Source organism: Brienomyrus brachyistius, chromosome 22 (genome assembly GCF_023856365.1).
Source record: "Brienomyrus brachyistius isolate T26 chromosome 22, BBRACH_0.4, whole genome shotgun sequence".
In the NCBI taxonomy this organism is placed as follows: Eukaryota; Metazoa; Chordata; class Actinopteri; order Osteoglossiformes; family Mormyridae; genus Brienomyrus; species Brienomyrus brachyistius.
In genome coordinates this window covers 17,621,971-17,645,771 of record NC_064554.1, presented here as the reverse complement: position 1 = coordinate 17,645,771, position 23,801 = coordinate 17,621,971, and the positions used below count along the sequence as shown (strand labels likewise).

At 44.9% G+C, this 23,801-nt stretch overlaps 2 protein-coding genes and 1 long non-coding RNA gene across 5 annotated transcripts; 1 reads left to right on the top strand and 2 right to left on the bottom strand.

Annotated features, from left to right (window-relative positions):
• Window positions 1–1,073: 1,073 nt before the first annotated feature.
• On the bottom strand, window positions 1,074–5,275 carry LOC125717794 (uncharacterized). The gene is made up of 4 exons (XR_007384621.1): window positions 5,010–5,275; window positions 4,663–4,791; window positions 4,440–4,489; window positions 1,074–1,836 (listed from the first exon to the last, which is right to left on the bottom strand). It is a non-coding gene; the product is annotated as an uncharacterized LOC125717794 (long non-coding RNA).
• Window positions 5,276–6,084: 809 nt separating this feature from the next.
• On the top strand, window positions 6,085–18,557 carry dnmt1 (DNA (cytosine-5-)-methyltransferase 1). Of its 2 annotated transcripts, none has more exons than XM_048991052.1 (34): window positions 6,085–6,334; window positions 7,240–7,282; window positions 7,451–7,558; window positions 7,824–8,067; window positions 8,768–8,840; window positions 8,930–9,020; window positions 9,116–9,156; window positions 9,238–9,292; window positions 10,021–10,104; window positions 10,188–10,297; window positions 10,507–10,625; window positions 10,835–10,927; window positions 11,008–11,159; window positions 11,243–11,430; window positions 12,307–12,487; window positions 12,720–12,817; window positions 13,068–13,221; window positions 13,304–13,419; window positions 13,520–13,721; window positions 13,809–13,942; window positions 14,016–14,192; window positions 14,672–14,896; window positions 15,089–15,281; window positions 15,453–15,543; window positions 15,625–15,756; window positions 15,832–16,114; window positions 16,247–16,388; window positions 16,606–16,772; window positions 16,952–17,129; window positions 17,353–17,548; window positions 17,639–17,802; window positions 17,893–18,009; window positions 18,096–18,195; window positions 18,286–18,557. In XM_048991052.1, the coding sequence occupies exons 1-34, from the start codon at window positions 6,288–6,290 to the stop codon at window positions 18,321–18,323; spliced, it is 4,536 nt and encodes a 1,511-aa protein (XP_048847009.1). In that variant the 5' UTR covers window positions 6,085–6,287; the 3' UTR covers window positions 18,324–18,557. The 2 variants fall into 2 exon arrangements, with proteins under 2 accessions (XP_048847009.1, XP_048847010.1); XM_048991053.1 differs by lacking the exon at window positions 6,085–6,334 and adding an exon at window positions 6,349–6,634.
• Window positions 18,558–19,524: 967 nt separating this feature from the next.
• eif3g (eukaryotic translation initiation factor 3, subunit G) lies at window positions 19,525–22,341 on the bottom strand. 2 transcript variants are annotated; one of them, XM_048991063.1, is made up of 10 exons: window positions 22,206–22,341; window positions 22,064–22,110; window positions 21,374–21,462; window positions 21,129–21,188; window positions 20,914–21,018; window positions 20,554–20,743; window positions 20,288–20,395; window positions 20,048–20,184; window positions 19,840–19,946; window positions 19,525–19,751 (listed from the first exon to the last, which is right to left on the bottom strand). In XM_048991063.1, the coding sequence occupies exons 1-10, from the start codon at window positions 22,226–22,228 to the stop codon at window positions 19,736–19,738; spliced, it is 882 nt and encodes a 293-aa protein (XP_048847020.1). In that variant the 5' UTR covers window positions 22,229–22,341; the 3' UTR covers window positions 19,525–19,735. The 2 variants fall into 2 exon arrangements, with proteins under 2 accessions (XP_048847020.1, XP_048847021.1); XM_048991064.1 differs by lacking the exon at window positions 22,206–22,341 and having other exon boundaries at window positions 22,064–22,148.
• Between the last annotated feature and the right edge of the window lie 1,460 nt (window positions 22,342–23,801).

Sequence of the window (23,801 nt, the reverse complement as noted above, 5' to 3'; positions counted from 1 at the left end):
ACTGAAGTTGTGGGGCTAAGTTACAGGAGAGTTGCAACATCCTTGCAGCGTCCGATACAAGACAAACGGAATCTGTAGTCTGAGATAGTGGAGATGTCGGTGGTGTGCCTGGGTACATCTGTCGTTTGCTAAGAGATCTACCTTCTTTCTCAAATAAGGGTGAATGATTTGTTAGTCACTCAACTAATAGTACAAGGCAAGCTGCTCCTTCCTTGTTACAGTGAACCCAATAATCCAATACCGTCAAGATGAATGACGCACAGAATGTTTTTCTGTGTGGTTTTCTAATTAGTTGGTTTTTCTGCAGGTTTCATTCACTGAAACCACTGCTCTCCAGATGCCGTGTTTTATGGCTTATTTGTAATTAATTCCACGTCCTGTCCATCCCACCTGTTGCATCAGATTCAGAGAAATGTGAAACATGATTTTTTTTTTTTTTAGTTTTGAAACACACAGTGGGCAAGATTACCATGTCCTGTAAATGTTTTGCCCACTTTCCATTGGTCACTTTATTGCTTGTCATTGGGTTAAACCATATGGTTGACAGTACCTGGTGCTTACTGTTAGTTATTTGTTGGATGATTCCAAATTATTTACTTGTGCTGGACCTTTGTTGCATGTGTACATGTGCTTCACTTTATACAGGTCTACCATTGCTTGTAGAAAACATCAACAGAACTTCCGGACTCTCATGGAAGAAGACCACAGGCTGACCATCACTAAATAGACTGTCCTGGCTGAACAGATGATAGCCATGCTGTTCTGAAATTTAATTTACATATCGAACATCCAGTCACCTTTCATCATCAGACCAGGATAAGATGGAACTTATCCCCAGAAGCACTGGGCACAAGGCAAGAGAATATTTTGGAAGAGATGGCAGCCCGTCACAGAACACACACGATCACTCACAAATTCACCTAAACCTCATGTTTTTGGACTTGCAGCAGAAAAGCAGAGCACCCAAAGGAAACTGATGCAAGCATATGCAAAGTCCATACACACCAACTTGGGTGCAGGAATCGAACCCCCAACCATGAAGCTGTAAGGATCCACTGCTATCCTTGGTTAAACACCAGCTTAACACAATATAAAACTGAATAAAGACAAGCATTCTGGGAGGAGGCATTTTCAGTCAAATATTTACTAAGATACAACACTGACTCATTATGGGAAGGCCCTCACACGGCATGGGAATTTTGGGAAATGAACAGCCCCTGGCATGAATGGGCCCAGGTCCAACATTAATAGGAAAAACGCTATGCACCCAAATAAGGAGCAGGTGAGACAAATTAAGGTGAACAAAGTTGGCACCCAACCGACCGTCCAGAAACATGCAGCATGTGGTTAGCGTCAGTGTTATAGCCCCTAACCCTAAATAAAAATAAACTAGACTGAATTCAAATACTTTCTTTTTCAGTTTTTCATTATTCTGGAAATAATCTACTCAAAACAGAAGTGGAGTCCGGTTAGAAGCAGAGGGTTTGCTGGTGAAACAGAATGTGAAGATGTGCTGAACAATCAAAGAGACAAACAGGTGAAGCTGCTTATGATTTTTGAATTATGTAAAATTAAACACGTAAAGTTACCAGTGGCAGAAAAACATCTGTGTTGGTTGGAAGAAAAGGCTGTGACAAAAAGTAGTAAGGCTGAGAATGCAGAGTTTTCTCCCCCAATGCATAACAGGCAAATTCATTTCCACCCACATAGAAGGATATCAAATTAAGACATAGACAAGGTGAAAAGGGCAACTGCTAACATGAGCAATTGCTATCATTTTCCCTAAGTCATCTCCCACCTCCTCCCCTCATGTCTGCAAGATAAAGAGGGTGATACCTGTGAGATAAAGTGAGGAGAAATAAGGTGGGATGGTGGTCTCTCAGTGGCATAGACACAAACCTTTCTGCCACAGTGGTACCTGGCAACAGACTGTTTACAGAAGGCCAAAAAAAACATCTGCATCCCTATGGAAGATCAGTACTTTCAAAAGAAACGTCGTTCATGTCTCTTTTCAGCTGCCATACAACGGTTTTTAGAAAGATCTACATATAATAAGTATGCAAAAAGAAATTGAAACTCCTTAAAAAAATTTCATGTATAAAACCTACATGTCCTTATATAACTGTTATATAACCAAGATCATGCATCTTTAAATTACTAAGATGTGTCAGTGAGGCTTCTACCAAGAGCTCCTTACATTTTACCCACTCATACCATACCATTTCAGATGATACACCCATCGGGGTAGAATTCAATGTCACTTGTTGGAACCTGAATAAGCAACCTCCCAGTCACCAATCCCTGTCCTTCACCACAATGCTATGATGTATTCCAGAACGCAACAAGGCAAACAAAAGAGGCATATAACCCAAAATAAGGCTGGTCTTAACGTGTGACCTAAAAACAGGTGTACAGACCTGCTGATTTCAAAGTTTTCAAAATGTAGTGCAGTTAACAACAATGGCGGCTCCACCTTCTCTGGTTCACAACCTCACCAATTCACTTTATCATCCACACCTTGTCATGAGGCGCTTGAAGGTAAAATGCTGCCACCTACAGATCAACCAAAGAACTGCAGATGCCTCAAAAGGCCTGTAGGAGTCATGGAGTAAATTACTATACATAAAGTTATTCAAGGATTGAATCAGCGGGTGCTTATTATGAAAAGTTCCTTGGTAAGATCGAGTCCTGCCTGTTCTCTTGGATCAAATTTTTGAAAAACGCCACCTTTGATAACACACAAATCCACGTCATACTAATAAAGGCATTTGCTTTTGGAAAGACTCAACAACTATTTGGTGTTTACCAAGTCAGCTAGAATGAATGGATGTCTGAGCAAGCAACTTCATAAAAATGCATTTCAGATGAGTTGTTAAGAAGACACTAAAAAACTGTCAGAGTCAAACACAATAATTCGACTGAAGTGTGAGTTTGAACCAGTACAGAAGATGAGCAGTAAGCTTGTGTCCCCACTCCATTGTCATCCTACTCCTCCTTTTTTTTTGCAGGTCAACTCTCCTCTGGAGATGTCACACACTCCATTGTAACTATATCTGTTAATTCTGTAAAACTTTGTGAACTACGGAAGGCGCAAGTAATGAATAACACAAGTGAAATACTGATCTCATGTTTGTTCATCATTAATGAATTGTGACGCATCATGAATTCTTGGTTTATACATCAATCTGTCCATCTTCAATAGCCAAAACACTGGGTCCTACCCCAAAAGTACAAGGCTCAAAGTGGGGAAAAATGAACAGGAACCGGCTTCACTCATGAGGCATGCTTAAATGCAGGGGTTGGACAATAAAACTGAAACACTGGCCAATACAGGATTTGAGGATTCACTACTATATGGCCACAGCCTGGTGGCCAATCTTCACTGACTGCACATTCCATCAGTAAGAGCAGAGTGTGAAGGTTGAATTAGCAGAGCAATAGCACAACTGTAAATAAAATATTGTAATCCACATGACATAAGGTGGAGACATATGTTCAATGGATCATTGGTGTTGGTGTGCATCTTGCTGGTGTGTCTGCGACCAAGACAGCAAGTCTTTGGGGAGTACCAAAAGCCACAGAATCCAAGGTAATGTCGGCATACTACCAAGAAGAACGGACCACATCTAACAGGAGTAACTGTGGATACAAGAGGAAGCTGTCTGAAAGGGATATCTGGGCACTAACCTGGATTGTATCCAAAAAACATAAAACCACAGCTGCCAAGCCTACAGCAGAATTAAATGCACACCTCAACTCTCCTGTTTCCACCAAAACTGTTCATCGCAAGCTCCACACGATCAATATTCATGGTCAGGTTGATGAGCCAAACCTTTGGTCATTCACGCATACATTCATGCCAAATGTCAGTGTCAATAGTGCCAGCCACACAAATCTTGGACTGTGGGCAATGTGAAACATGTATTTTACACTTATGAGTGTACCTTCACCGTCTTACCCACATCTGGGAGAGTGTGGAAAAGCCCCAAAGAGGCTTACAATCCAGATTGCGCATGCCCAGAGTACAACATAGGGGTGGATCAGTGATGGTTTGGGCTGCAATATCATGGCATTACATAGGCCCGCTACTTGTTCTAGATGGGCACGTCACTGCACAGTCACCAGATCTGAATATTACTGAGCCACTTTTGGACGTTTTGGAGGAACGAATCAGGAAACGTTCCTCCACCAGCATCATAGTGACCTGGCCACTGTTCTGCAAGATGAATGCCTCAGAATCCATTTGGCCACAAAGCAGATCTTCTTTGTGTCATTTCCAAGACGAATTGAAAATGCACGAGTCCCTACACCATACTAATAAATTATTGTGACCTAAAACCAGGTGTTTCAGTTTCATTGTCCAACCCCTCTATGTCCTGTTAGGAAAATTAATACATTTCAAAACACGACTCGAAACCCAGACCAGACACATCACCTACCTGCTGGTGACGTTTATTGGACTTTTCACATCTGCCTGATTCCATACAGCCTGGGAAAAGTGCAGAACCAAACCACAGGTGAGTTGTTTGGCGCATTGCAACATTATGATCCCCAACCTCCAAAGAAGCATTTCATCTTACGCAATATCAAAACACACGAACCTTCTAAACTCTCACAAATGACACAGAGAACCATGTAAAGCCAGCATATTTAGGAACTTACTTTTGCACCCGAGATCGACGTTCTGCCGAAGGCATAGCGTTATGTCTTATGGCTTGTACTCCTTATCTGTGCAGTGTGCTGGACTGAATCCATATACTGCACCACCAAGCCATTTGTGTGGGAATCATCCTGAATTAAGAATCGCGACAAATATTTTATTAAGACATTCTTAGATATATATATATATATATTTTGAAATATATTTATAAATATATAAATATTTATATATATATATATATATATATATATATATATATTTTGTTGCTCTCGTGCCAAAGAAATGAATTTTAAAGTCCATTTAATTTTTTTTGTTGTGAAACAAACACATTCAATGTGATATTACTTACTCGTATAACTTACAGACACATTCTCTCAAAGGTACAGCTGTGTAATCTTGTGGGACTTGATTTTTTTGCGTTACATTCCAGTACCTTAGCTATTATACTGAATCTTTTCGTCTATTTAGTATATATTAGATATTAAATATGATGGGTTCTAATTTCATGAATACTCCAGATGGCCAATAAACAGATAATGTATAATTAAAATAGAAAGTACAACGCGACAAAAACTTGAACACTACGAGCCACTCTACTTCGAGTTAAACTTTCGCGCCACATTCTGCACGAGCGCAGTGTAGGGATTACCGCGTAAACCCGGAAAGATACATTCTCAAAAACAGAGGTAGAATCTAAAATAACATGACAGTGTCGATTTTAAAGATACACTTTCACGACACCTCAATCTGCATCACGTATCGATACCTTAGACTGTTCTTCCGTATTTTTAATTATAAGACGTAGTGAGGACAAAAGACGTTGTGACACAAAGATAAACAAACCGCGACCACCACATGATGCATATTCCCTGGACCACAATCGGGTTAGGGTTTTATAAAAATGGGTTCATCTTATACCGAAAAGTGAAAGGATTGTAGGTCATAAATGTAAAAACATTTTGTTCATTTTGTCCTTAGAATTTTTACATTATATGTCCTGAATTTATGCCAATCTACGATCCTGTTATTGTGATATATTATCAAGCAATATGGACAAATATGTTGAGTAAGCTGCAATATAAAAATTAAATGAATTTTATATGCTTGTCCGCAGTGGGTGGTATGATACAACGGTAGTATTTAATAAATCAGTACTCCCCCATTAAGTTTCAACTTGGTAAAGCCCAGCATAGGTTGCCTCGGTGAATCCATATTAACATGAAAGGGGTGATCATGTAAAAGTATCCAATCGGAAAACAAAATATGAAAATCCTCTGTGATTGTACGATACGGATTACAAAATAAAAGATAGATTTCACATGCTATCTGTATAATTTTTTATAAAAATAGTTGGTAAGGTGGGACAATTTAATGTTTTTGACACTGGGTTTACCTTTATGTTAGGTCGATGGTTAAGTCCGATGTACCCGGGTTTCCGCGCGAAAACACGGCCCGCGCGCTGTAGCAGCATATAGAATCCATAAGAAGCCGCAGCCTTTATCCCACTGAGCTCCTTCCTGGAGTGATCTTTTATAGATTAACGCATAGTTTTAACTGTTATTTTTTCTTTTCCTGTTTTAATCTGCACAGACACTTGTCATTTTTCTCAGTCAAATTTAAACTTGAAATGCCAACCAAGACCTCCTTGTCTCTGCCAGAGGACGTCAGGAAGCGGTATGTTCCCGTGGTCGCGATTAGCTTCGGTCTAGCGCTAGCTAGCTGCATTCATACCCATTCACAGTTACACGCTGCGAACGTCACCTCCACGCACCGCTGTAGAGATCGTTAAAGTAAATGTGTGAGGGAGTTATTATGGATTGACGCGTGCTGACGAACACTAGTTTGGAAACGACATGGGGATTTCTTTGTATTTGGCTGATCGCGCTGTGCTCTGGTATCTAGCCGACTAGCTAGCTAGATGGATTTGGCGCCAAACGGCGTGTTTTCGTCGTGTGACTAACGTGAAAATTAAAGGTACAACCGGGCTTGGTGCTTGGAACGGCCGACCGTTTTGTCGACCGACTGGCTAGCTAGCTGCCGTTTGTCGCTGTTTACTGTCGGCTAGTTGTCATGATGGCGCGGCTTAATCAAATTTTGCTCCGACTGCGTTACCCTGTTAGACACACACATGCATGCACGCTATTCGTGACTGGTGTGTAATTTTAACCCTTTGCTTTCACGCTATCCGTTAAATGTGGTTGTGATGCCTGATTCTTGCATTCTACATAATATCGGTTTGTAGTGTATATGCATTGCGACTTCGTTAGCATCCAGGATTCGCTAGTATGATGATTGTTACCATGCACCGAAAGTGTTTGTCGTTAAGTAGTAAACCCGCCACTTCAAACGTCTGCTTGCTGTGTGCATTATCGTTTGTTTAGGGTCATCTGCCGCCTTTTTTAAAAATAAAATAAATTCTTCTCTCAAACTTATTCGTGCCAATTTTCCGGATTGTCTAGAATTTCTCCGGATACCTCCCTCGTAGTCGCAAGTCAGTCAAATGACCATTGTCCTCTTAGTATGATTAAGTTGCCCCTGGAGAGTTGCAGTGTTCGGCTAATTGTCTGATTTGTTCGCAGGCTTCAGGTACTGGATAAGGATGGCGATTCCCTCTCTGATGAAGTAAGCGCTGCACGCAATGTTACAATGTATTTCTTAAGTGTGGAGTGCCCTCTCTACTCTGCTCACTTATCCTTGATCTGCAGGAGTATTTTAAATAGTAAAAGGTAGGGATAGTGTTGCTTGAATTTTTTTTTTCCCCAGCGGTTATTTGTCCTGTCTGTTCCACAGCAAAAACTGAGGGAGAAGCTTAGTCTGGTCCAGGACTTCCTCTGTGCTGAAACCCAAGATCAGCTCTGCAGCCTGGAAGCAAAGATGAAGAACGAGGAATTGTCATTGGTGAGAAAGTGGTCGGAGATGATCTGGCTGCAAATGTGTACAATCTATTCAACAGTGGCCTAGTTTGCCTTTCTGTGAAACCCCTCGGCATAAGTTTATATTGATATTGATTGATTGGTTGGTTCATATGTTACCTTGGTGTTTTTCCCGCTTTTTTATTGGTGGCTTTCTAGGTGGTGTGTCCTGCTTTCATAGGCAGTTGGGCTTCTAATGCACCCCAGGAACGTTTACTATTTTCTTGTTGATACCTCAAATGTGCATGCAGGATGGTTATCTGTCCAAAGTGAAGGCACTGCTGGGTCAGGAGCTTAGCTTGGAGAATGGATCCCACAGCGACAAGGATAAGGCAAATGGTCGTGCCAACGGCCTTGTGGAGAATGGTTCGCATGTGGATGACAACTCGGAGGAGACTCCCATGGATGCAGAGGAGGGGGGCGTGTCTCTTAAGTCCCCCAGTGCCACGAAAGCCCGTGGCAGTCGCCGGAGCAAGACTGACGGGGAGCCCAAGAGTAAGTCTGGGGCAGCATGGTGCATTGTAATGTCCTGCCATCCCTAGTCAGGCACCAGAATGGTATGATTTCCAGTTGGGTTATTGAAGAGACATTGTGAAGACCAGTCAGAGGGACTACAGCTGCTCTTCGTAGCCTGCTATATTTGCTGTGCGTACTGTTCTTTGGTGGAATGTACACAGGGTCTGTGTGGATGCTTAAATCATAAAGCGAAACAGTTTTGTGTTACAGACAGATTTTGTTCCTCCCCAAGCCTCTGTGGCCCACCACTTAAAAAAAAAAAAGTAACTAGAAAGGTGTGTGTATTCACATTAGTTGTTCCTTGCAAAAGTCTGGTGGCTGTTTATTTGGAAGATTTTTCTTTATTTGAAATTGGTAATTCTGAATTTTGGGCTTTCGTGAGAGAAATGGCAGATATGCAGCCTGGCGTATGTGCTCTCGTCCACAGTGGACTTATTGTAATTAATAACTTGAAACAATTTTTTGGATAGGTCTTGAGGTGTTTAGTTGAATTTGACTTAAAACCTATAGAAGCCCTGTCTCTAGGTGTCTAAGTAGCACACCTTCTTTACTTTAGCTTGGATTGTTTCAATGGTAATTTTTTGGAAATATTAGCATTAGGCTTTTGTATTGCCTTTAACGTTTGTATGTGCTTATTGGGACCGTTAATGTAGATTTTCCTACCTTACCTCTCTTCCAGAATCTCCTGCCAGTTCCAGAGTGACAAGAAATTCCAGCAAACAATCCACCATTATATCCATGTTTTCGAAACTGTAAGTATGTACTTGTATTGTGCCAGCGCTTGTGCTTTGTGCGTTGTACACATTTGAAGCAGCGCTTCCCCCCCCCCCCCCCCCAACAGCTCCAACAAGCGGAAGTCTGAAGAAGTGAATGGAGACGGAGGAAATGGAGAAGTATCTGAGAAGAGCGGAGAGGCTGACATAGAGGAGGAGGTTAGGGTCGGTTTTTGTGAACTGCAAGATGTGCATTTATTTTTTTAATATGTATATAGGCCTTATGTGTTTTTTTTTTTTTCTCCCCACAAAAGGCACAGGATGAGAAGAGGCCGAAGGTTGGATCAGATGAAAAGTAAGGAATCTTGCCTTTTATGTTTAGATGCATGGACATGTGGAAATGAATTATGCTGATCTCTACCATCTCTTTCCCAAGGATGACTGCAGATGATGCCCCAGCTGTGAAGGCAAAGCCTGTAGCTGCAATGAAGGTAAGGTCCTTCCCCCTTGGCCGCTTCCATTAATTACTGAAGGCAGTGGCTTCTGGCTTATTTCAGTTAAGTGGATGGTTTGGGACTGGTCTCAGAGTTGTGATTATATGGCTGTTACTAATTCTGCGTTCCATTTACCTCGGAGGTTAGAACTCAAAACTGGGAAAGACGTCACGCAAGTTAACAGCATTTCAGTGCAGCAAGTGGGATGACCATTTAGCGAAACCAAGAACGCATTGCTTACCAGAATAACTTGTCGGATTTCATTTGCCGCAGTTGAAATGGTCTTTATCTTCGTTCACTTTCATTTAGCCCAGACTACCTTAAGTCCGACAAGCTGTCCGCTTAAGCAGGACATACTGCTTAATGAAATAAACACCCAGTTCTAGCCTGCTTAATTGTTAGCGATGTCATTGGTTAACGCATTATGCTGTTTCTTGAACATACTGTTACAACGTGTCAACAGATAGCGGTTGGATGGTACTGTGTGTACGACCAATTTTATTTGGTTTTTTTATTTTTTTTATGAGCCACAAATAAGACGCAAGTGAAAGTAAATAGTGTAAAACTATAGCTTTAACTTCTGTTAACTTCACGGCCATCTTGAATTCTAGGGAGTTTGTGAGTTGGAATTCCGACTTGAGAGGGTGTTAAGCTGAAATTTCCGATTAGGAGCTCTGAATTTCCAAGTTCAAATGGAATGCAGCATAACTCTATTTCTGTTTCAGACTCCGCCCCCTAAATGTCCTGACTGCAGGCAATACCTAGATGACTCCGACCTCAAGTTTTTTCAAGGCGACCCTGATGATGCGGTGAGGTGACGTTTCTGTCCTCTTGTGACACTCGTGCTGCGTAAATGTTTTCTATTTTTAAAATCTTTCTGGCTTCCTCACAGCTGGATGAGCCAGAGATGCTGACAGATGAACGGTTGTCGCTGTTTGATTCCAATGAGGATGGCTTTGAGAGCTACGAAGATCTACCCCAGCACAAGATCACCAATTTCAGGTGGGGTGGGGTACATTTCAGAACACAAAATGGAGATCAGTACAGCAACTCGAGCTGTCCGGCCTTGGAATTCTTTTCTGGCGCCTAAAAGCATTGTAGATGTCGATATTGCGTGGAAATTTGAGTAGCTTGCGACCATTTATTTAGGACTTTAGCTTGTGCTACCATGGTTTTAAGCGGCACAATGACACAGGCTTCCTCCTCCCCAGTGTTTATGACAAGCGTGGGCATCTGTGTCCCTTTGACTCCGGACTGATCGAGAAAAATGTGGAGCTGTACTTCAGCTGTGCTGTGAAGCCCATCTACGATGACAATCCATGCATGGATGGTACGGGCAGATTCCATTGTGCTTAGATAGGATGCATTTCTTTGCATCCTCACCATTTGTAATGTTCACATCTGCAGTCCATAAATGAACAGAAATATCTTATTTCTTTGGTTTATGTACATTATTAGTCTAATGAGTGCTAGTACTGCAACTGAGTGCCGTCAGACTGGTCAAATAAAAGGGATTCTGAAACGTTTGTCCTATGTCAGGTGGGGTTCCTGCCAAGAAGCTGGGCCCTATCAATGCCTGGTGGATCACAGGCTTTGATGGAGGCGAGAGAGCGCTCATTGGCTTCACTACAGGTAGCCATTCTTTTGCCACTTTCTGAAATTCTTCAATTTATGTCTTCAGTTCAGAGTCATTCTCCAACTTTGATTTTCAGCTTTTGCGGACTATATTCTAATGGAGCCCAGTGAGGAGTACGGGCCCATCTTTGCCCTCATGCAGGAGAAGATCTACATGAGCAAGATTGTGGTAGAATTCCTGCAGAAGAACCCAGAAGTCACCTATGAGGATCTGCTCAACAAGATTGAGGTAAGATCAGCCAAAAAATGTGAGGCCCCCGTTGCTTTAAACCCACTGGTCATCTGATCACCCATGTCCACTTTCTGCTGCAGACCACAGTGCCCCCTGCTGGGCTAAACTTCAACCGCTTCACAGAGGACACACTCCTGCGGCACGCCCAGTTCGTTGTGGAGCAGGTGGAGAGCTATGACGAAGCTGGTGACTCTGATGAGCAGCCCATCATCGTCACTCCTTGCATGAGGGACCTGATCAAGCTGGCTGGGGTGACACTGGGCAAAAGGTACATTTAAGGGCTCTGTGGTTAAAATGGGAGGGTAGCTACTTGCCCCGATGAGCTCAGAGGGCAGTAGCGGAAGGCCTGAGACATTCGAGCAGAGTTGCTGAATGTCAGTTTTGTCCCTTTAGTCTGTTTATTGGAGCCTGCATTGGTGTCCTTTCTGTTGCTACCTAACCCTCCCACATTTCGCTTTCACAACCAGTTTTTAGCTGCCCTACTTTTTAACTTGCCCTGGGCAACTAGCACTCGCACTGCCACAGTGTGCTGCCTCCCATTCCCCTTGGTCCCTTCAGATGATGGCTTGATGCCCCTTACGGTTATACCTGAGGTGTGAGCCTCACTCTTCCCTGAGTGGGCGCAGGCACCAGGGGCAGTGCCTAGATCTGGTTCTGTTTTTTTGCTGTGGAAGTCAGGAAGGGATTGTTCCTGTGGCTTGCACCCTGTTATCCGTATGTCTCTAACGCTCCTCTAACATTCCCCTAACGCAGCATGCTGTTGTACTGGTAGGTATAATCTGGTTGGAATGCTTCCCTTCCCGCCTGCTTGTTGTGTTTTTTTTGTCTGGGTCCCGCCACTATGACCATGACCCTCTTTCTGTAATGTCAGGTCACGTAAGCCACACTTTGGATTTTTATGCCTTAGTTTTGTTTTGTATCCCTTTTTTGTTTGTTTTCCTCTCCCTCCCCCCTCCCCCCCATACATGCTGCAGTTTATGGGCTTCATTCTGCATGCTTTCAGTCACTGTGTCTGGTTCTAATATTCAGGATAAGTATGAGTTTTTCGTATGGTTCACGTCAAAAAAGGGTCCCTAGCGCTGCTTTGTGCATCAGTTGAATACCTGGTTTCCAACTCCCCTTGTTGTCGCATTGCCCCCTACAGGAGGGCAGCCAGAAGGCAAGCAATCCGTCATCCCACCAAGATCGAGAAGGACAACAAGGGTCCCACAAAGGCCACCACCACCAAGCTGGTCTACCAGATCTTTGACACATTCTTCTCCGACCAGATTGATCAGAATGACAAGGAGGGTGGGGTCAAGAGGCAGCGCTGTGGGGTTTGTGAGGTGAGTCCTGGTGGTCTTATTGTGCCTTGTCGGGTTACTGTAGGGAGGCTCTTTATTGCACTAGGCAAAAAGAATGAACTTGGGGGGAAAATAAATTCTTCTGTAATTGCAACCAGAAGTGGAGCTCTGACAGTTTCTAAGCCAAATTGCTTTAAGTGTCTCCACTTAGTCTAAATGAGCATGTGTTCCAGAGGTGTTTCTGTACTCTACTCTACTCCACTCCACCTCCCAGGTGTGCCAGGCCCCTGACTGTGGGAAGTGCACAGCCTGTAAGGACATGATCAAGTTTGGCGGGAGTGGTCGCAGTAAGCAAGCCTGCCAGAAGAGGAGGTGAGGTTCTTGAACGTTGGTCTTCTCGCAGAAGAGATTTAGCTTGTAACGCTAGTCCCAGAACATTGTGTACTTGTCTAATGGCTTTCTGCTTAATGAGAAGCATGCTTTATGTGTGAGTAATGTGGAAGTGACTGAGCACGTACAATATGTTGTAGTCTGGCTTCGCGTAGGCTTGGGGAACTCGAGGCCGGGAAGGACTGGATCTTTGGCCCCAGGGAGCCTAATGTTCATCTGTGTTTATGGCCAGGTGTCCGAACTTGGCTGTGAAGGAAGCCGAGGATGATGAGAACTTGGAGGAGGAGGATGTCCTCCCCCCATTGAAGGCTACAGCCAAGATGTCCCAGTACAAGAAGAAGAAGCAGAGTCAAAGCAAGCTGTCTTGGGTGGATGAGCCCATTTGGGTAAATGTGTTGCAGCAGTCATCCCCCAGTACTGGTAGGCTGCCCTGAATGGAGTTATCAGCTTTTCTTTCTCTAACTACAGAAGGAGGGCAAGAAGGAGTACTACATGAAGGTGTGTGTGGATAATGAGGTTCTAGAAGTGGGCGACTATGTGTCCGTCAGTCCAGATGACCCGTCCAAACCTCTGTACCTGGCCAGGTAAGCCATCGAATTTAAATTTGACCTCCCAAGAGGTTTAGGTTCTTCCCAATACCTAATTTTGCTGGATTTGAGAAACTTGTGAACATATTTCCTGCAGGATCACAGCACTGTGGGAGGACAACAATGGCAAGATGTTCCATGCTCACTGGTTCTACCGTGGCACAGAGACCGTCCTGGGGGAATCGTCTGATCCACTGGAGCTCTTTCTGGTGGACGAGTGTGAGGACATGCAGCTCAACTATGTTAAGGACAAAGTCAACGTCTTCTATAAGGCCCCTTCCAACAACTGGTTCATGGAGGTACCTGTGCATGCACATTCGTCCTAGTCCTTTTAATTGGGACTGCAGTGCAAAATGGAAGCCTTGCATGAAAGCTGCTCTTTTCAGGGTGGAATGGATGATGACATGAAGGTCATTGAGGATGATGGGAAGAGTTTCTTCTACCAGTTGTGGTATGATGGCGAGTTTGCCCGTTTTGAGACTCCACCCAAGGTCACATCTTCTGAAGACTGCAAGTTCCGGTGAGTCTTTCTCCCTGGTGCGTTGTCTCGTTTTGATGGATGTCTTCACATCTTGCTGCACCGGGTCCTGCAGGTTCTGTGCCAGCTGCGTTCGGAACAAGGAGCGTGAGGAGCAGGAGATTCCTTGTGCACTGGAACCCCTGAATGACGAACATGAGTCCAAAGTGCTGTATGGCCTGGCCTGCCTGAAGGGGGTGCAGTGCCGTGTGGGAGACAGTGTGTACATGTTGCCTGAGGCATTTTCCTTTGGGTGAGTGGTAGACTGCAAGCTGTGTCGAAAAGGTGCTGAACACTGTGATCTACATGTATGCATCAGATTTTATTAGAAGCCTGTCAGCTCCATTGTTATACATTAGAAGGCTGTGAAATGGAATTAAGAAAAAGTTTGATTGGTAGTGCAAGTTTCAATTTAAAAAAAAAACGCGTCCCTTAACTGGTAAGAACTGGACCTTTAATCTAGTTTCCCCTTTCTGCAAACTAGGTAATATAGGATGGAAGGCTGGGTGATGGCACAGTTAGCATTGTGGATTTTTCATGGGAAAATCAGGGTTCATGGTAGACTGGTCTACTGGTTTAAAAGCTTGCACTTTTAAATGGTCGGTTTTAAATTGGGTGAGCAGGTCTGTTTGACAATGTTATGCTACAATACTAGTTGGCAAATTTGTCGTTTTTGCCAGTGTCAGGTTTATAGGTCACGTGACCGGTTTATCGTTTCTTCCTCAACCCCAGGGTGAAGGCTGCCAGCCCTTTGAAGCGCTCGCATAGGAAGGATGATGTGGATGAGGAACTGTACCCAGAGTACTACAGGAAGTCTTCAGACTACATCAAAGGCTCCAACCTGGATGCCCCCGAGCCTTTCCGCATTGGCCGCATCAAGGAGATCTTCTGCCTTAAACGCAGCAATGGCAAGGCCAACCAGGCTGAGGTCAAGCTGCGGCTGTACAAGTTCTACAGGTCCATTGCCTTTCCAATCAGTCGGTTTTTGTCAGAGGCTCGTAAACCTTTGGAAATGCTAGCAGTTGCTGGAGTGTTTGACAATGAGTAACATTCTCCAGGAAGTTGTCTTCCTGAACCAAGTGTTTTCGTGTGTGTTGCTGCATCTAGTGACCATGTGCAACTGTTTTTGACCCCTATGTTCTCTTACAGGGCAGAGAACACCCACAAGGGGGTTAAGGCAGGTTACCACGCAGACATCAACCAGTTGTACTGGAGCGATGAAGAGGTCACTGTGGACCTGGCGGAGGTCCAGGGTCGCTGTCGGGTTGAGTATGGAGAAGATCTCATTGAGACCGTGCAGGAGTATTCGAACGGTGGTCCTGACCGTTTCTACTTCTTGGAGGTAAGAACAATGTGAGATGTGGTTGGGGAGGCCTGTAGCGAGTAATCGGACCTGAAGCGCCATCCAATCCTACTCTTGTAGTCATAGTGGCGAAGGTGCAGTAGAGGGAAGCTGCAAACCATGTGTTTAGACGTCAAGTCTTGACTCCTATCTGTCTGACTTGCGCTTTAGGCTTATAATGCCAAGACTAAGAGCTTCGAGGACCCGCCAAACCATGCACGTTCTGCTACCCACAAAGGGAAGGGAAAAGGCAAGGGCAAAGGTACAGAGAACCATCACAGCCTTTCTCACTCGTACGTGTGCATGCACACAAAAACAAACCTGACTGAATACCCCTCCCTAGGAAAGGGGAAGGGCAAGTCCTCCCCCCAGGAGCAGCAGGAGCAAGAACTACACGAGCCTAAGGTTCCCAAGCTCCGTACCCTGGATGTGTTCTCCGGATGTGGCGGTCTGTCTGAGGGCTTCCACCAGGCTGGTAAGGGAGTGGGATGACATTTCTCTCTTGCAGCATGTCTGAGTTTAGGTGCCTAAATGTTCCTCCCTCTATCAGGCATCTCTGAGACCCTGTGGGCCATCGAAATGTGGGAACCGGCTGCCCAGGCCTTCAGGCTGAACAACCCCGGCTCCACGGTCTTCACGGAGGACTGCAACGTACTGCTGAAGCTGGTCATGTCGGGCGAGAAGACCAACTCGTTGGGCCAGAAGCTGCCGCAGAAAGGCGACGTGGAGATGCTGTGTGGAGGCCCGCCATGCCAAGGCTTCAGCGGGATGAACCGCTTCAACTCGCGCACCTACTCCAAGTTCAAGAACTCTTTGGTGGTCTCCTATCTCAGGTGAGCAAGCATGCAGACAAGACCAACACGCATTGTCTTCTGGTGTCCAAGAAACATTGTAGCATTTTGATTTAAAACCATACAAGATTGAAGGCTTTATGGTGATGTTTTGCTTATCCCTTTGTCCCTCAGTTACTGTGACTACTACAGACCCAAGTTCTTCCTGCTGGAGAACGTGAGGAACTTTGTCTCTTTCAAGCGCTCCATGGTGCTGAAGCTGACACTGCGCTGCTTGGTGCGCATGGGCTACCAGTGCACCTTCGGGGTACTGCAGGTAAGGATTGAGTGGAGTGATTTATTGGGGGGGCTCATGATTAGGTTGGAGGGGGGGTTTAACATGGCTCTGAGAACCAGGGATGACATCTGTGATGTTTTTTGAATAGTCCAGACTTGGTGATGTTTCAGGCATACAAAAATCTTTCCCACTTTTTGAAAAGACTGAATCTCGTTTATCTATCAATCATGGCTCCTTTCTTGGTTCTGCCTTCCAGGCTGGGCAGTACGGTGTCGCTCAGACCAGGCGCCGAGCCATCATCCTGGCAGCCGCCCCGGGCGAGAAACTGCCTCGTTACCCTGAGCCACTGCATGTGTTCGCCCCCCGAGCCTGCTCTCTGAATGTGGTGGTGGACGAGAAGAGATATGTGACCAACGTCACGCGGTAAGAATCTCGTCTGTGGGGACCTCTTAACTCCTAATTAAGGGGGGTTCGATTGGCAGCATTTGCTAGTTGTGTTGGACACGTATTGGACACATGGTAAATGAGGTTTTAATGTGCACTAATTCAGATGCACATTTGGGATACGGACAGGCTTTTATTGCCCTGCCTGGTCTTTTTAGGGGTAATGGGGGAGTGTACCGAACCATCACAGTGCGGGACACGATGTCCGACTTGCCGGAGATCCGGAATGGGGCGTCGGCCCTGGAGATTTCCTACAACGGCGAGCCCCAGTCCTGGTTCCAGAGGCAGATCCGTGGCTCTCAGTACCAACCTATCCTGCGGGACCACATCTGCAAGGTGGGATGGAGAGGGGGGTCTGGGGGGGTCATGCTCGTACTGCTTTGCCGTCGGATGTGCTTGGTAGCTCAGATGCTGCTGACTGGCTGTATGACAGCGATTTCATTGCCTTGCACTTGGGTCCCACCGTAAAACTGGTCAGCATTGACCCAGATGGAGCGTAGAGTGAGTGAACCCAGCTAGTTGTCTTCATGACACCTCCCCTTCCAACCCCCCTCCCCAGGACATGAGTGCACTGGTGGCAGCCCGCATGCGCCACGTGCCCCTGGCGCCCGGCTCTGACTGGCGAGACTTGCCCAACATCGAGGTGCGCCTGCCGGATGGTACCACCACCAAGAAGCTGCGGTACACGCACTCTGACAAAAAGAACGGCCGCAGCAGCACCGGGGCACTGAGGGGCGTGTGCACGTGCGCCGAAGGTCAGTGGTACAGTTTTCCCTGCACCGGGGAAAGGTGGATTACTGGAAGCCCTGCAGCACTAACGCTCTTCCGGCCGCCTTTTCCCACAGGAAAACCATGCGATCCAGCAGACCGACAGTTCAACACGCTAATCCCCTGGTGCCTGCCGCACACGGGCAACCGACACAACCACTGGGCTGGGCTCTACGGGCGTCTGGAGTGGGACGGCTTCTTCAGCACCACTGTCACCAACCCGGAGCCCATGGGCAAGCAGGTAATGGCTCACAGCCCTGCGTATGGGGCAGACTGGTGCGGAGTCCGCTGAAGGCTCCTGGTTTAACAGCCGTCGATGGGTGTTTTTCAGGGCCGTGTGCTGCACCCGGAGCAGCACCGTGTGGTGAGCGTGAGGGAGTGTGCTCGCTCTCAGGGTTTCCCTGATACCTACAGGTTCTTTGGCAACATCCTGGACAAACACAGACAGGTCAGGCTTTTATCTCCCTGCTCCGGTCATCCTTTTATTAAAGCCTTTGCTGGCTCAGATGTTGATCCAGCTCCTCGCTTCTGCAGGTGGGCAATGCTGTGCCACCTCCTCTGTCCAAAGCCATCGGGCTGGAGCTAAAGAAATGCGTCCTGGAGAAGATGAAGGAGAATTCTGGGGGCCTTGCAGGTAGCTTCCTGTTCTTGCTGTGGGCTTACGCATAGTCACACAGGTGCAAAATAAGCTAATCTCTCCCCCACTCTCTTTCTCAAATCCCAGACCCTGTGAAGCAGGAGAAGCTAGAATTGTCTGACTAGAGTGGCCACTGGCCCAAGGCAGGAGCCTTTTCAAGATGCTCACCCCATCTCATTCTGTTTACTTGCTGGGAAAAGGATGCTTGACTCATTTTTATGGACAGTCTGTGCAGTGCCATTTTTTATGTGATTTTAACCATGTATTTTCAGATTCACTTGATTCAAGTGGAATAAATTGTATGGTAGTTTTTATATGTTGTAATATTAAATAAAGCTCTTATCAGATGTTTCTGGTCATATACTGTGCCTTGTGCCTGTATTCTTAACTACATGGCAGATCCTCTCTAACTGCTGATTTTAAATTTTTCTTTAAGCTTTAAATAGTCCATGCTAGTGTGATAAGGTCTTAAGTCATTAAATGACTTAAGTACTAGTGAATCTCGAATGTTAGACTTTCTCTTACTCCTAGTAATCCTTCATACAAGCACTAAAGTGACTTAAATCCAGTCTGGGCAAAGATCCTTCCCCTTGAGCACTGATATTCTGGTGTACCACTCATGGAGCAAATTGTTAGTGCCATATCTGGAGACAGTCTACATGACTTCCTGGGTGTGGCATACCATATGAATTACTATTCCACTTTAACAGTTATTCAGTTTGCTTTTTATAGATCACTATCTGGTAAACTGACCTGAAATATGGGGATTCATGGATAAGTGATTTTCTCATGGGTAGACAAAACGACTCCATGAAATAATTACCAGCAAAATTCCATTCCTATCCTTAAAACAATTCAACTTCCAGTATTTTATGAATTTAAGGGAATCTCAAGGTTTGGGGTATCTGTTTACAGCATTTAAGATAAGCAGGAGTCTTAGATGTGGGCAGTGGTGGCTTAATGGTTAGGGAAGCACATTTGTAATTGAAAGATTGCATCCCCAACCAGCAATGCACCACCCTGAGCAAGGTACTGCTCTGCAGGTGCCCCTGCTCAGTCACCTCAGATATGGGTTATATGCAGAAGACATTCTGTTGTGCTGTGTTCTGTCAACAAAAACCACTGATTAAGTTCTAAATTAGATGGTTAAAAAAAACTTCATTCTAAAATGTTAACTGGGCAGGTTTTTCTTTACGATGTAAGAATTACAGCAAGCAGTTTAAGTTAACAGAATGTAGGCAGAAAGTTTAAACTGCTATTCAGCATCTCCCTTAGGGCTGATCCAAACCACAGATTTAAAGGAGTAAGCAATGGATAACCATGAAATCAAATCACACTATTCTTTATTGATAGATTTATTTCACAAAGTGAGTTTTACGCTTGTCATGACATACAAATACCCTTTCCATGCCTGTTATCCTTCAGACACCAACCACCACCAGTTTGCTGCCCATATTCAAAAACCAGATACTGAAAAAAACCTTTGAAAACAGGCTTCATAAACTTTAGTGGTGATGTGTCAGTCTTTCTGGGGTTCTCAGTTGTTTGATGGCCTTAAAAAAAGAGGGAAAAAGACAAGCGATTATAGCACTTCAAAAGGTCATAATCCAAGCACATGAGTGAGACAGGAACATGACTTACTTGGCCCATTCTACGTTGAGGATCAGGTGATCATAGCCGAAACCAGACACACCAGCGATGGCTCTGGCCGCATCCTCGCGTCGATGGAAACTGATGAATGCAAAACCCTGAAGAGACACAGGAGAGACAATAAGGCATCGGGGGGGGAAATACAGCGCATTTGCAAGACCCAAGGCAACGGCTCGCGGTCGACGCCTCTGAACAGCACCTTGGACTGGCCAGTGTTCTTGTCCTTGGCCAAGTAGATCCTGGAGATAGAGCCGAAGGGCCGGAAGAGCTCCTGCAGGTCCGTCTCCCTCGTGTCCTCCGACAGGTTGGTCACGCGGATCGTGGCGTTGTCATCAGCTAAAGGGGGGAGGGACATTCAGAAATCAGCAGGTTACCATGGTTACTGGTAGTAACTACTACACTCAGATTTCAGAAGGGACGACTAAGCGGAAAGACGCACCCCTGCGGTTGGGCTGCATGGACTCCCCTCTTCGAGTTCCTCCGTCACGCAGGCTGGGGGGGACGTACTTCCCCGTCTTGCTCTGCACTGGTTGCGCAGGTTCTGGTTCTGAATTCCAACACCGGTCAATTATCCATCAACGGGAAGCCATTAGCATGAACTTTCTTTTTCTACCTTGTTAATTAACTTCTCTTGGAAGGTTCATTTCAGAGAGATGTACGTCTATGCTAGAGGAGACAGGTGAGGAGGAAAATGGGGAAGCCTACCTGATGCCTTCTCCTTGTCGCCAGTGGACAAACCCAACTGCTCAGCAAGCTCCTTCTGCATGGGTCCCAGTGTGTCCTTATAAGGACACCGCGTGGTCCAGTGGTCCCCTTTGCAGATACGGCAAGACACGATTTTCTGCCCCTTTAGCTTGTTCATAGGGTCCTCATCTTGGTCTTGGGTATTAAGGTCCTGAAAGGGAGAGTTAAACACACAGACTGACCACATTCATACATGAAAAGATTCAAAGCAAGAAAAACATAATTATACAATAAGTTTTTCACTATATAACCAGCTGAATGGTCTACAGAAGAAAGTATTGCAGTTTCATATGTGCTAATGTCAAATCAGCAGGACCTTACCTCCTTGCTGGAGATGAAGGTCATAAAAACATCATCGCTGACTGTGGTGGTGGCCACGTTGGGGCCTGGTGGATCAAACTCGGAGTTGCCAAACTTCTTCCAGTTCTGGAAATCACAGCAGGACAGACGGACCACACAGAGAATGTCAGACCTGCAGTGTTTCAGGATTTACAGAAAAGGTAGAAATGGCCTCAAACTGTGTAAGAATGACAAACCTTTCGCCGGGCCACAGCCTTTGAAGCCTTTATCTTCTCAATTTTAAAGGTACGGACAATCTGTGGGACACACAGTGGCAGGACAAAGTTTTACTGACACGCTTAATCATAATTAAGTGCCATGTTTTTGGTAAATATTAAGAATAATATTACGATATTTATGTTAAGAAATATTAAGAATAGAGTTTTGCCATAGATCAAGGACATTTCATCTACCCCATTAAGAAAAGCATCAAAATACTTACTTTAAATTTCTTCCCATCTTCATCAATCTTATATTCTGTGACGGTTTTGATATTTCCTTTAATCGTTTCTTTCGGTGAGGGAAGGGTACCTATGACATACAGCGAAAATGATATACCGTTGTGAAGAAACAATAAAATTATATAGTATATATTACATATTGAACTATACACGTTATATACGTGTGTGTTGTATATAAATATAAAGAAGCTTCTTGTGATGTCGGTATTCACACGTCGTTTGATGGACCACTGCTTACCGGTAAGCAAATACTGCAATTAAAATATGACCTTTACCTAGCCAACTTTAAAGCTTGACATCAATTGTCAAATATCAATTGACAGCGTAACTCGAATGAAGATCTTAATCAGTTAATGCACTTATACAGGGTATTAGGCTCTTATTTTAGTGAAAATAAGCGACTGTTAGAGCAGAACCGTACAATCTTTTGTAACCATCTTCATACGCGATTATAGTTTGCAGTGAATCGGCGACGTCGCGCATTTTCAAACCGAGTACAAAGTAACCCGCTACTGAACTGTCAGTAAGAAACAGGTGTCACATAAATGCTGAATTATTAGTTGCAGCATGATAATTACCATCAATATCCCTTTTGCACAAAAAACACGTGGAAACTGCTATTTAGGCCTAGATTGGAGGGCTCATTTCAGTCCAGAAAGCAACGTAGTTACCTTCATCGCCCTCCTCCTCAACCTGGTCGGCCCAGCTAGGCTTGGAACTGTAAAGAAAGAGAGTTGGCATAACAGACTTTTATTTTATTTTTTAAAGCCCCGTATAACAAATCACATTAAAAACATCCCTATATTATCTTACTCGTCGTACTCCACAGACGGCATCCTCCCGGTTTCTCAGCGCGCAGAAAGACCCGATGAGGGAGACACCATCGAACTTCAGACAGAAGGTGCTCAGGTTTACATTACAGCGCCCCCTTCTGCACGGGCGGTCCAACCAACTGAGCATAAAAAGTCAGTCACAGAGTTCTCAGCTGGTTGGTTGAAACAAAACCTTGGCCTGGATTTGTACTTTCTGGATCTGAACATGTCTGTAATGGATTACTTTTGTAAGTAACTTCCCCAACATTGCCTTTGGATTTTATTAGCAACCAGCAACATAGTGTAAAAAACAACATGCTTGCAGGGTTACATTTCAGTCGTGTTAATGACACATTTATATTTACAAAGCCTGTAAAAGTAAACGAGTAGAAGGCAGCAAGTGGCAGAACTCTATAACCATATGCGGCAAGTGGCTCAGTAAGCTGCAGTCCCTGGGCCCATGTCTGGAAGGTCCACGCCCCACCGTCAGCAGAACAGTCACATCACTGTGGGCCCTTGAGCAAGGCCTTTAAACTCCCCCCAGCCGCCCCATCTCCAGGGATGCTGCACATTGGCTCACCCTGTGCTGTGACCCCAAAGCTATGAAGAAAAAACATGATTTATTTTTATCTTCACATTCTCACCACAAACACTTAAATGGCAGCAGTTTATCATTGTTATGACGGTTGGTTTTATTACGCTTTATGGGATAAGATGGATTCTAACTCTGGGGTAATACTGTCCCCTAGCCCTGGGGTATTACCATCCTATAGCCCTGGGGTAATTCCGTCCCATGGCCCTGGGGTAATACTGTCCCCAGGGCCTTTGTACTCAGAGACACCATTAACTGACCTTCTTGCAAACAAATTATAAAAATATAACATGAAGAAATAATGGAAGTGGGTCAGTAGTCATTTAAGTATCTGAACTGGACAAGAGAAAGTGTGCAGATGAAGACATCCGGAAAAATCTACCAGTGGACCTTTTTGTCAGTATTTCTGGTGATTTTTGGATCAATATTCTGTCATTTCCTTTTCAGACATAATCTTTGGTGACTGGATTTAAGAAACTGCTGTTTCTAATGACTTACTCAATTATCCTGCATACTCCAGATGTATAAGCACAGTCCCATGGGGTAATTCTAGTGCTTTCAAAGTCAGTGCTGCAGTATTGGAACCTTGTAATTAGTTGCAGATAACTTTTGGACTGCAGAATAAACATTTAATGAACATTGTTATAGGTCCAAGATGCCCAGAAAGTATGAGGAAAAAAGACAGAAGGTGTTATTCCCAAGGAGACACGGAAAAGGCTGCACATGCTGAGCGACACAAGCAAACCAGGACAAAAAAAGCCCCAGTTTTTGGGGGGGTGACTGTTCGACTCTCCAAAAGAAATTGCAAGAGGTATCATCCAGAGAGCCCTTAGGTTTGGGGGGGGGGGGGGGGGGCACAGCCTTCTCCTTAAAGTGGGGCTTTGGGACGAGGAGAGAAGAACTTTGTATGACCACTGGCAACTACTGCAAGGAGTCAACTCCCTTCAAAGATGACGTCCCTGGTGTGGACTGGCTTCCTGCATTTAAGCAGCGTCACCCCATTCT

What these genes read in the sequence shown, in the direction of transcription:
- eif3g (XM_048991063.1), bottom strand. Translation starts at nt 22,228, where the DNA reads ATGCCGTCTGTGGAGTACGACGA. An exon ending in TGAGGAGGAGGGCGATGAAG is followed by an intron (nt 21,463 to 22,063) that starts GTAACTACGTTG and finishes TGTATGTCATAG; the next exon opens with GTACCCTTCCCTCACCGAAA. An exon ending in CCTTCATCTCCAGCAAGGAG is followed by an intron (nt 20,744 to 20,913) that starts GTAAGGTCCTGC and finishes TCTCCCTTTCAG; the next exon opens with GACCTTAATACCCAAGACCA.
- dnmt1 (XM_048991052.1), top strand. Translation starts at nt 6,288, where the DNA reads ATGCCAACCAAGACCTCCTTGTCTCTGCCAGAGGACGTCAGGAAGCG. An exon ending in CCAGAGGACGTCAGGAAGCG is followed by an intron (nt 6,335 to 7,239) that starts GTATGTTCCCGT and finishes ATTTGTTCGCAG; the next exon opens with GCTTCAGGTACTGGATAAGG. An exon ending in GAATTCTGGGGGCCTTGCAG is followed by an intron (nt 18,196 to 18,285) that starts GTAGCTTCCTGT and finishes CTCAAATCCCAG; the next exon opens with ACCCTGTGAAGCAGGAGAAG.